This window comes from Vicia villosa, linkage group LG2 (assembly GCF_029867415.1).
Source record: "Vicia villosa cultivar HV-30 ecotype Madison, WI linkage group LG2, Vvil1.0, whole genome shotgun sequence".
Taxonomy (NCBI): Eukaryota; Viridiplantae; Streptophyta; class Magnoliopsida; order Fabales; family Fabaceae; genus Vicia; species Vicia villosa.
In genome coordinates, this window is record NC_081181.1 from 178,912,943 (window position 1) to 178,924,818 (window position 11,876).

General features: G+C 35.3%; 1 protein-coding gene across 3 annotated transcripts; it reads left to right on the forward strand.

The window, feature by feature from the left end:
- The first annotated feature begins 4,654 nt into the window (after nucleotides 1-4,654).
- On the forward strand, nucleotides 4,655-11,366 carry LOC131653121 (uncharacterized). 3 transcript variants are annotated; one of them, XM_058923179.1, is made up of 11 exons: nucleotides 4,656-5,006; nucleotides 5,239-5,325; nucleotides 5,421-5,591; nucleotides 6,336-6,424; nucleotides 7,509-7,597; nucleotides 7,711-7,814; nucleotides 7,899-7,998; nucleotides 8,202-8,277; nucleotides 8,728-8,842; nucleotides 9,347-9,878; nucleotides 10,661-11,366. In XM_058923179.1, exons 1-11 carry the CDS (start codon nucleotides 4,745-4,747, stop codon nucleotides 11,169-11,171), a joined length of 2,136 nt encoding a protein of 711 aa, XP_058779162.1. In that variant the 5' UTR covers nucleotides 4,656-4,744; the 3' UTR covers nucleotides 11,172-11,366. The 3 variants fall into 3 exon arrangements, with proteins under 3 accessions (XP_058779160.1, XP_058779162.1, XP_058779161.1); XM_058923177.1 differs by having other exon boundaries at nucleotides 4,655-5,006; nucleotides 5,421-6,424; XM_058923178.1 differs by having other exon boundaries at nucleotides 4,877-5,006; nucleotides 5,228-5,325; nucleotides 5,421-6,424.
- The last annotated feature ends 510 nt before the right edge of the window (nucleotides 11,367-11,876 follow it).

An 11,876-nucleotide genomic window follows, 5' to 3' on the forward strand; every position in this document is an offset into this window, starting at 1 on the left:
TGATAGTGATCATTAGTGTTCTTCAAGTTATTTCCTTTGAGGTTCATTCATTAGTTTTGGATTCCACTTGACTAGGAGATTTAAAACTTATGTAAAGAAAAAATATATAATAGTCCATTTGAAACTCCATTTTGATAAGATTAGAATGTTACGGGAATATAGCTAAATATGTGAAGCAGGGAGCTTTCCAATAGTATGTCAAATTATGAGTTAAAAGTTGCAAAATATGGACTACTTTTATCCAACTTTTATATGTAGTTCTTTAGTTATTCTAAACTAGAGCTTGATGGCCTTAGTTCTGCGTTAATAGAATCCATATCGCTTGCATTTTGTACTTATAAAGTCAAATAGGCTAGAAGTTTTAATAATATTGTGAATTTTACATGTCGATGGATTTAATTTGAAAAAGTGCAATTAACTTTTGTTAGTTCCATAGTTTAGTGATTGACATAATTCTTCTAAAACATGGTTCTTAACTGATGTTGAGCAAGATGTTGAAACATCTTGTCCTACTATCATAACGGGTTCATACGTGTTTTAACAGATGTTGTGACATCCTACACCAGAACATCTTGACATTTCAGACTGGATTTTTTATCCTTGAAAGATTTGATTGAAAAATCTGAAATATTCAGATATTCATTACAAGCGCAGACAATTAAGGAGTATATAAGACAAATGCAGATTTGTTTTGGTGTTTAGAAAAAGAATCTTTAAGTTTTTTTTAATTTGATTTGTTCCTATTTTGTGTGAAGATCTTACAACTGTTTTGAGAAAGGAGAAAATTGGATTTATTTCAGAGTCCAAGTCCATATTGCATGAGTCTATATATAAGGACTTAGGAAACCTAGTTTTGCTAGCATTCACGAATAGAAACCGCATGTGTAAAATAAGGGTTGGTGTTTTGGGAGTCCTTTAAGTTTTCTTGTGTTCTATTATTTGTGTCACTCATGTATATTCTGATACATTGAGGTGGATGTGTGTTCTCATTCTTGAAGCTTTTAAGCAAAAGAGTTGAGTATTGTTCTTGATCAAAGCTTTTAAGCAAGATCGAGTATTGTTCTTAGTTAAAGGTGTGAAACAAGACTAAGTATTATTTATTTGAAAGTGTTATCTTTCTATTTGGTTCCTCTGGTCACGGGTTGTGTGGTTGTGTTTATCTCTACAGTGATTGGAAGTAGGATGTTGAATTCTCATATCTAGATGTTAATTTCTAGGTAGAAGTTGCACTGGGTATGAATTAGGCGATAAGTTGTCAACAGGGATTGTTTAGATTTGAACCAGTACTGCTAATAATGGATTTCCTTCCTGGCTTGGTAGCCATCAAATTAGGTATTGTTTCACTGAATTAGGTTAACGATATACTGTGTGATTTATCATTCTACATTTAGTTTTCAATTTTGATAATTGTGTTGTATGTCAGCAAATGTTATAACATCTTGTCTTGACATTGTGTGTTGTTAGGACATCTGTTGTGTAAGTGTTAGAATTTCAACCTTGATAATAAATTGTACAAGAGATTGGATTAAGTATGACAATTAATTTAGCTAAGATTTTAAGCGGAAAGGTTATATCATGTTACTTTCCCCTGTAACCAGCTTGAAATATGATTGTTTATACTCTATAGATTGAAGAGAAGGTATATAAGCTCATTATCTTAACATTCAAACTTGTGTGATAATTACCTTTCTTGCTATAACTTTTGGTATCATTTCCATTTGCAGGGAAAAGGCTAGATTTGAATCCTCTCTTGTGCATTTTCTCATGCTTCTGTTCCGCTATAATCTCATCCATTAATATCTACTCTTTCTCTCTCCCTCTATCTCTCTATCTATCTCTCCCTTATATATATATCCCCATATTTCTCTCCAGTGCAGGTAGTTACATTACATATACAAATCAAGCAGTAACGTAAAAAAAAAAAGGGAAAGATGTGGGAAGGGCATAACTAGTCTTTGAGTGAGACAATTTTCCCATCTTCAACTATCTTATTCGGTCGTACTAGCTCCCTAAAAAAGCACAATGGAGAGTAAAAATTATCCATTTGCAATAAAGCATTCTCAAAGAGTTAAAGATAAACGCAAGACCAATGCCAATCTCTTTATCTCGTTTTTTAGCCATAAAGATATTCTCAAGGCGCAAATTCTCGAGATCTTCTTAAGTGGTTGAAAGAGACACCTTCGTAACATATAGCAAAGCTTGAGTGGAATCCAAAACTTTATTTTTCTTTTCCACTTATCTTGTTAGTAACTTTACCTGATCAAGGCGTCACCGATATCAGTAAGAGAAATAGAAGCCTTGTTTAGTTTTTGCATATGCATATCCCACTGAAGCATCAAATCATGGACACTGTCTTGTAGCATTTGTCTATCCTTACTAAGCCGATCAACCAAAGGAATATCCATATGACCGACTCCACCAATGGTCAAAACAGAAGAGGCTCGTCATGTGTAGTACGCAAAGATTGATAATTCCTTCTCGAAAGCCTCGTTAGTTAAGTCGATGAGGTAGGATCAATCTTCCTCTAAAGTAGATGCCCAATGCTTCCTTGGATTACGAGATCTCATACGACTCAAGAAGACAGGAGCTGGAATACCGAAGCCGGGGGTAAAATGCTCGGAGTGTGCGACACCCTTAGTGTATCCTCAAGAATCTCAACGTCGAGGTTAGGCATAAGGGCAATTCCTTCTCGAGACAATGGTAAATCCAATGAAGAAGATCATATTAATTTCCTCATCGCTCTAGCTGGAGCAGGGACGATGGCCGGTGTTGGAATGTTCAAAGGACTGACAATCGTCATAACAACTCAATTTCCCTTCTTCCTTTTCTGAATTATTTCCTCACACTTCATTGAATCTACATATGGAAATGGTAAAAAACAATAGGGAATAATGTATGTAAAGGTAACAAACATTGTAGCATACTAGAAGCTTACTGAAAACGACCTTCGTTTCCTTCATAGTATTAGCATCCATCAACAAATGAGTTTGAATGAACCGTTTCAATCGTTTCCTAGAGGCTTCATTTTGAGAGACGATGCCCTCGACATATCCTAATTCTTCTAAGAAGGTGATTAACCATTTATTTAGGAAAAGCTCCTTCTAAAACATGTCACATTCCTTGTAGACGTATGATCCATTCCCTGCTAACCAAAACTTATGAAACAAATTTGTACACAAGTATTATGATTCAATCTTTATGGAACAAACCTTTGCATGAACTCTTCATTGAGACGAGTAACTAAAAAGAACTGATATTTGGAATGTTTCACCCCATCAGAATATGCTTTGAAGTAATAGTAACATGCATTGGTGTAATTAAACGTTGACCCTGCACACAGTTCGTTGTACCTTGAAAAGATGGAAGAATAGTGTGACATAAATGGTTTTCCTCCCCGATAGTCACACGAGTGTTGGAAGACTTTGGTGAAGGCCAACTCACTAGGTTTAATTGCGAGGTGGAAATTATCATATGGTTTAAAACTTCTACTTCGAAATCATTAAAAGGCAATCAGAGACCTAAAATAAAAAAGGTGCTCTCATGAAAAAGGATAGTGCTTCCTTTATATTCCTTGTAATTCTTTTTGTCTTCTACAAGGATCACTATACCGTAATTAGAAGAATGACCCACTTTAAGATAAGTCTTTTGGATACTACCTTTGCGAGAATAGATAGAAAAGATTGCCAAAATGTTAGGGTCTACCCAGGCAACATAAGTATCTCAATTTTCTTTTTGACGCAAGACATGTACCACATCTATTAGTTAAGAATAATGGTATGTTGCAAGAATGGAAATGACGAAAGAACAAGGGCAATGAACAAATAAACCGTATAACTATTCTAAAATATTGTGTGATGTCTCTCTAAAAGAAAGGAAATAAGCACTATCAACAATTCAAATTTCCTCATAAAGACACTCGAGTACTCTAGTTTTCATAGATCGTCATGATAAAGCAAGTGAAAAGACATCTTAAGCACGCGGTATATTTAAGGCGTAAATTCCCCATGATAATGACATCACATCTCAAATTTTCACTTTAACCGAGCAATGACCGACATAAGAGGACAAACACAACAAAGCTCTCACCCTATAGAGCAATGACAAAACTTGGGGGATAATTCTTCTAGGCTATCTAGAGAGCCTAGTAATTATGGCCTAAAGAGTGAAATGATCACCACGACACATGCAAAGCATGTATGCTATCCTAGTCATGAATGCAAGTGATTTGATCCGAGATAAATCAAAAGGATCTCCGCATCTCACATCGGTAAATTGACAAACTAATATAACCACCCTACTATATAAGAGGGAGAATATGCCATTTTTCAAGTAATTCAAGTTCAAATCTCATTCACATCATCTTGCTCTCATACTGACTTGGAAATTGGAGTGTTAATCTTACAGGTCAGTCTATCTTTCATCATAACGAAAATTGAAGCCATGATTTTTTTTATATCAAAAATACTATTTTTCTACTGTTTATATAATAACCCTAAAACTTATTTTGGTAATTTCGTCTTTTAAATAAAATTTGTTTGAAACTATCAAAACTTCAAAGTTTCTTTTATGATGGTGATGATGATAATTGGTTGAAACATAAATTAATCTATATTAAACTAAAATTAAGCAAAATCAATTATGTTAAAAAAAATTAGTTCTCTTCCCTCAACTACACCACTTCTCCATTTATCCACTCTTTTTCACTTTCTCTCTCTTCACACACCCACTCCTGCAAAACATTTTCATGGCTTCAATTTCACCCACATGTTCCCCAACTTCTCTTCAACTCCGATTAGCTTTCAATTCCTCCAAATTCCCCCTTTCTCATCATGCGCGTCTTCGCAACATCAACCCTCGTCTTCCACCTCTCTGCTCCGCTTATAACGACAAGCGACCAGAATCGGTCGCCTCCAATCCTAAGTCCGGCGACGGATTCTCCGGTTGGTCCGATTCATCTAATACCGAGCAATCTGATCATTCCCCAAAGAACAAGGATTCATTCGGAGGTGTGTTTGCTTCTTCAATTTTTACTTCTTGTTCAAAATTTAGGAGAATTCGTTTTCTGTAACTGTCTTAGTTTTTATTCATTTAAGATTGAACTTGATTTTTACTTGATTATTAGATTGCATGTTAACAAATTACCATTAACAGATATGGAGTTTGAAACTTTTCTTAACTGTTAGTGGTAGTTGAAATTCCACACTACTTAATAACACTTTTGAAGTAGTTTTCTTTCAGGAGTTGTTGGAGTAGGAGTGGCCGGAGCTGTTCTTTTCACAGGGCTTACCTTTCTTGCATTATCTCTTGGAAAACGAAATCGTTCCGGTAAGTAATCCTACCTTAGTTGGATAAGGCTTGGTTGTTGTTGTGTTTAATTTTTCTGTATTGTAAATTGCAATGCGTGTGACTGGAATATACAGGACTGGAGCAACAAATGAAGCCATTGACAACACATCAGGAGGTGCATTTGTCTTCTGATGACCCGGAGGACGATATTACAGAACCAGTAAATGCTGAGAACAAGTTGGTAGTAGAAGATGGTAAAACGGAAGGTCAGATAGAAACATCCCGGGAGTCTGATAACATTCAAGGTGACTATAAAACTGTTGATGATTCTGATATAGGGTCCGAGGTTCTATATGATAGTAAAGACACCTCCAATGGTATTAATGACGATGTTAATCGTATATCTGTTCAAGAAGACTTGTTGCACGAGTCAGCTCGTGATAATGAGTTAATTGTTCCTAGTGAAAACCAAGTATCTCTTCAAACTGAAAATACTGTTGATTCTTTTAGTGATTTTGATAGAAATCTGGCTGCAGATACAACAGAATCTACTTCCGATCTTAAAGAAAACCAATTTAATGCTGAACCGGGAAACATACCCAATTACGATGGTAAGCCACCGGATCTTAATAATGAGCAGCAGGGTGAAATAACTAGTTCAAATGAGAGTAGAAATTCTGACATTTCCGAACCCTCGTATGGTTTAGGTGCTGATAATAAGACTGAATCTGCTGGTATAGTGGTAAATCCTGAGTCAAACAACACTATTTCATCTCCTAAGATTTTTAGTGAAGATGATCAAGACAATATTGACCTTAACAAAACTCAACTGGTCTCACACGAGGGAAATAAATCATCCTTCGAGGAGAAGAGTATCCCTGAAAATGACCTTTTAAGTAAATCAGTATTCTCACCATCCACCAATTCATTGGTAGATGACCGGATTAGAAATGAGAATAACGAGGTTAATAAAGATATATCTGAATCTCCAAATTCTGAATCCCTTTTCTCTGCTCCTGGCATTCCTGCTCCATCAGTAGTTTCTGCAGCTTTACAGGTGGTTCCTGGAAAAGTTTTGGTTCCTGCAGCTTTTGATCAGGTTCAGGGACAAGCACTAGCTGCATTGCAAGTTTTAAAGGTAATACTTGGCAGTCTAATATTTCAAGTCAAGGTGACTATAATGCCGTGTGCATTTACCATTCAATTCTAGTTTTATTTTTAACGGTGTTTTCTATATCAAGTCCTAATATTTTAGTTGCACTGAACGTATAATTAAAAGAGCTGCAAAATATGGGGTTTTCCACACCGTTATACAAAACATTCAGTAGTAAATAAAGCTAAATAGTTTCTGTTAGGAAAAAAACTGAAATTAATGATTTCTTTAGCTTTATGTTTCCTTATATTAAAGTCATAGTAGGTTTGGGATTATTTTTGTAGAGAAAAATGTGTGTAATTTAATTACTACCGAAAGATGGGCGTGTGTTGATTTATGAGTTATAGATAAAAGGAGGAGAGACATAATAAGAGCTCGAGTGTTTTTGATAGCAACTTGACGATTGCTTGATACAAAAGACTGAACACTAACCACTGTTTATAGGCAGGGATATACAAGATTCCCAATTCTAAATACAAGGAAATTAGAAAACAAATCATTATAATAACTAAGAAATATAGAAACTAAAGTTAGGAGACGATTTACAATATTCTAAGATTACAGCCTGATCTTACAAGATAAACTAAGGTACTCTAACATAACACAAATATATTAGAATATATTTTCTAGTATTCTGCCACCCTTGTCTCATTATGAGTGTCTCATTTGCAATATTTCTTTGTGTCTAATTCTTTGTCGCTCCATGACAGCAATTGTTTCTATTTTCCAACAATGCCCTCATTTAATTATAAGTGTCTGCCCAACTAGTATCTACTTCACTGCTACTCCTTTCAATCAATCTGATTAATATGAGTATTTTAGACTACACACACTATTTTACTATTTAATTCAACATAACTAATCGTTTTCTTAAGAAGTGTACATTACTTTTAAAAGACTCATAATATGAGACGGAGATAGTAACAAAATGAAAGCATATTTTTTTATAAAAACATCTGTGATTTAGGTTTGGTATTTGTCATTTTGTTAGTTTGATATAGAATAATAGAAAATACTATTATTGTTCACTTGGTTGTCAGTATTCACTTGAAAACTGTTAATTCCTCAGGTCATTGAGCCTGATGTTCAACCTGGTGATTTATGCACGCGTCGTGAATATGCTCGCTGGTTGGTATCTGCTAGCGGTGCTCTTTCAAGGTACTGATTTATTCCTTCTTTCTGTGTGATGTGAATGACAAGATGTAAACCAGGGGTAACTATTTTTTGCTCATAATATTTCCGTTACACGTGCCTTTGGGATAACTTTTCAGGAATAGTGTTTCCAAAGTGTATCCTGCCATGTACATAGACAATGTTACCGAGCTTGCATTTGATGACATCACCACTGAGGACCCTGATTTTTCTTCCATTCAAGGTCAGAACTTGGACATGATAATCATTTTTAGCAATACAACCTGTTGGTCTATGCATATATTTGTCTAAAGAATATGTTTTCCAGGCTTGGCAGAAGCTGGACTTATTGAAAGCAGGCTCTCAAGACGTGATATACAGTTGTCCGCTGATGAAGACAATAGCCCTTTTTACTTCTCCCCCGAAAGGTATGCTAGTAGTAAATCTGGAAATCTGGTTTGTGGTTACTGTTTCCCCCCTTCAGCAGCTGTGCAGTCATTTTTCAAAATTGTTTGCATTTTTTCATCTTAGCTCGGGCATAGTTGTATCTCAGTCTGTTTGAGACGTGCTTTTAACTTTCTACGACAGGCTACAATTGTGATCTCCCTTTCTCATATGTTAATTTATGCAGCCCTTTATCACGTCAGGATCTTGTGAGTTGGAAAATGACCCTAGAGAAAAGACAGCTTCCTGAAGCTGACAGAAAGGTTGCCCAACTTGTTGTTTTATCTAGGTTAAATTACTCCCAAGGTCCTTTAAGTTATTTGATTGTAACATTTTGGTCCTTCATGTTGTTTTTGCTACAACTAGGTCCTTTATTTTATCAAATGTGTGCACCATTGTCCTTTTTTAACCAAGAAAATGTGCTAATTGTGAATGCAATTATTTTGAGGGATGTAAAAATTATGAAGTGCTTCCAAAAACACAACAATAAACATTTCTAAATGATTAAAATGAGAGAAAAAGGAGGTAGATATCACCCAAAAGGACCAAGTTGTTACAAAAAAAACTTAAAGGACCAAAATGTTATAATTAAATAACTTAAAGGACCTTGGGAGTAATTTAACCTTTTATCTAATATATGTGATAACCATCTTCTTGGTTCCAAGTGCATTAAACTGATGAGTATATTTATCAATTCTAATGACTTTTGGCAGATGCTGCACCGCCTTTCTGGTTTTATAGACACTGATAAGATACATCCTAATGCATGCCCTGCACTAGTAGCGGATCTATCTTCTGGGGATCAGGGAATAATTGCTCTTGCATTTGGTAAACCTGTTAAAATATTTAACGATACTTTTTCTTTGTGAATCTGTTTAAATACTTAATGATATGCTTTAAAATTAGATTTAGGTTTAATTGCTTTGTTCGTCCTTGAACTATTTGAGAATTTTTAAATTGGTCCCTGAACTAAAAAAATTGTAATTGGATATCTAAATTTGTTAGTAATTTGTAGTTAGGTCCTTAAACCAAATGTTTTTTAAATGGGTCCCCAAACTTCTAAATAATTTTTAATTAGGTCCCCTGAACCCAAATACAAATTATTTAATAGTTTATGGACCTGCTTAAATATTATTAAAAGTTCATGAACTTGATTAACATTTTTTAAGTTTGGAGATCTAATCAAATATTTTTGGGCTTTGGCAAATTTAGAGACTCAATATATATGTATATTTTAATTTAGGGACATAGCTAAAAATTCTCGAATACTTAAAATTAGCTTTTGGCTGACTTACTAGTTCCCTCTGTTGCATTGGGGGCTGTATATTCAAGGTTATACCAGATTGTTCCAGCCAGATAAACCAGTGACAAAGGCCCAAGCAGCCCTTGCTCTTGCTACAGGAGATGCTTCCGACATAGTCAGTGAAGAGCTTGCACGGATTGAAGCAGAATCTATTGCTGAAAACGCTGTTGCTGCACATAGTGCTTTAGTCGCTCAAGTTGAGAAGGATATCAATGCTAGTTTTGAGCAGGAGCTTTTCCTAGAGAGGGAAAAGATCAATGCAATTGAAAGAATGGCTGAAGAGGCAAAACTCGAGTTGGAAACACTAAAAGCTCAGAGAGAAGAAGACAGTGTTGCCTTGGAGAAAGAACGGACTGCTATTGAATCAGAAATGCAGGTCTTTTCGAAGTTACGGAATGAGGTTCAGGATCAATTACAAAGTCTTATGAATAATAAGTTAGAAATAGCATATGAAAAAGAGAGAATCAAGAAGCTCCGGGAGCAAGCAGAAGTTGAAAACAACGATATTGCTCGTTTACAATATGAGCTAGAGGTTGAACGAAAAGCATTGTCCATGGCCAGGTAAATTTCTGAAACTTTTGAAGGCAACTAAAATATGTTAGATCAGCTCTCAGTTTTGGTTTCAAATAAATGGTAAAAGAAGTGATGACTCGGAATCACTGGCTAAATTTATTTCTTCTTCACTTTTTGCCTCGGTAATGTTGAAGGTGTGAATGAGTTAATAGTGATAATGAAGCGATTCATACTCCAATTAGAGAGATATTGAAATCCTAAAGGTTTCATGTATGATTTCTAAAGAAAAATCGAGCCAAATAGCTAATAGTAGCTTACGGCCTCCCATGTCTTCAACCATTGTTGTTACTGCGATATGCTATGCTTCTCATATTACTGCTTATGTCTAGAAGCGAGTAAATGAAATATGAAAAATAAATAACTAGTTACTACACAATTTTCTTACATTTTTTTTTTGATTGGCAACTTTTTTTTTACATATATACTATGTTAATTAGACAAATGGCCATTATCTATGTGTTTATCTGCCGTTGCCTACGTTTTTTGTGCAGACATTATATTCTGTAATAACTGCTTCCAATTGTATTTTCAGTGCACATTTTTTCTAGATCTACTTAAATTTGTGCACTGATGTTGCTGGCATATACAGTATGTCCTTTCTATGAGACTAGTACTCTTGACAGCTGTTTCTTTCTTATCCAACATAAATGAATTGGTTCTAAAAAACTTGTTTACTGGTCATATATTCATCAATCAAAATCATAGTTCTTACCTAGCTTATTACAAACCAGACTAAATGTTCTCAATAACTGGTAATTGTTTGGGCTCAGGACTTGGGCAGAGGATGAAGCCAAACGAGTGAGAGAACAAGCAAAAGCGTTAGAGGAGGCTAGAGATCGTTGGGAGAAGCACGGTATCAAAGTGGTGGTTGATGAAGACCTCCGCAAAGAGGCCGAGGCTACAGCTGAAGTTACATGGCTCAATGTGGGGGAACAGAACTCAACTCAAGGATCAATTGACAGGGCTGAAAGCTTATTGGAGAAGCTGAAACGAATGGGTGCAGATGTCAGAGGAAAATCCAGAGAAACAATTGACAAGATCATTCTCATGATTTCCGTATTTATATCAAACTTGAAGGAATGGGCATCCAAAACAAAATTGCAGGCTGAAGAATTGCGTGACGCTGCTGTCTCAAAGGCAGGTAAGTCAGCCAATGAGTTGCAGCATAGTGCCGTTGAACTTGGATTTACTGTGAAAGAAGGTGCAAAGCGAGTTGCTGGCGATTGTAGGGAAGGAGTTGAGAAAATCACCCAAAAATTCACCCATAAGTTCAAGACCTGATTGGTCAGATATATAGTTTGTTTTTCCCTGTGCTTCAATAGAGACACCAGGCACTGAGGCAGTGTCACTGGCAGTTATAACTTTCTATAACTGTCTTTGGATGATAGCAACATAATCATGTGAAGACATGTTTTTTGTATAATTGAAACCAATAGCAGTTGTAATTGAGGAATAAAATAATTTGCTGCAGTTCAACTTTTTTCCTTTCCTGTTAAATCTCAGCAGCTGATTCTGAATATATAAAGACAAAGATATCAAACCATAACAAATGGATTTGGATTCTTTCCATTTTTTCTCTCTCCTTTACTCTCTTTAATCTCACTCTCTTCATTATAAAACAATTCAGAGTGTAAGATTGAGAGATCAGATTAGATTACATGCATTCAAATTTTTAATGCAGTCAGGAAAACTACTAGTTCAAGATCAGATGTTTTAGACTTCAATACATATTTTGATTTTTAAAATAAAAAATACAGAGCTTGAAATGTAGACCATCCGATCTCGAACTAATGACTACTGTTATTCTAACAGTGTCCCATTTCGGCTGCATGTTTAGAGAGATGAAGAGTAAGGAGAAAAGAGGAGGAGAGGATACAATTTAATTATAAATATGACAAGGTCAAACTGAAATATTTGAAGCACTTTCTCCTATCAAGCTTTTCATTATTATCGGTTCTTGTTTGGATTAGCTTATATTTGCGAGAG

What these genes read in the sequence shown, in the direction of transcription:
- LOC131653121 (XM_058923177.1), top strand. Translation starts at nt 4,745, where the DNA reads ATGGCTTCAATTTCACCCACATGTTCCCCAACTTCTCTTCAACTCCGA. An exon ending in TGATTTTTCTTCCATTCAAG is followed by an intron (nt 7,815 to 7,898) that starts GTCAGAACTTGG and finishes TATGTTTTCCAG; the next exon opens with GCTTGGCAGAAGCTGGACTT. An exon ending in TTTTACTTCTCCCCCGAAAG is followed by an intron (nt 7,999 to 8,201) that starts GTATGCTAGTAG and finishes TAATTTATGCAG; the next exon opens with CCCTTTATCACGTCAGGATC.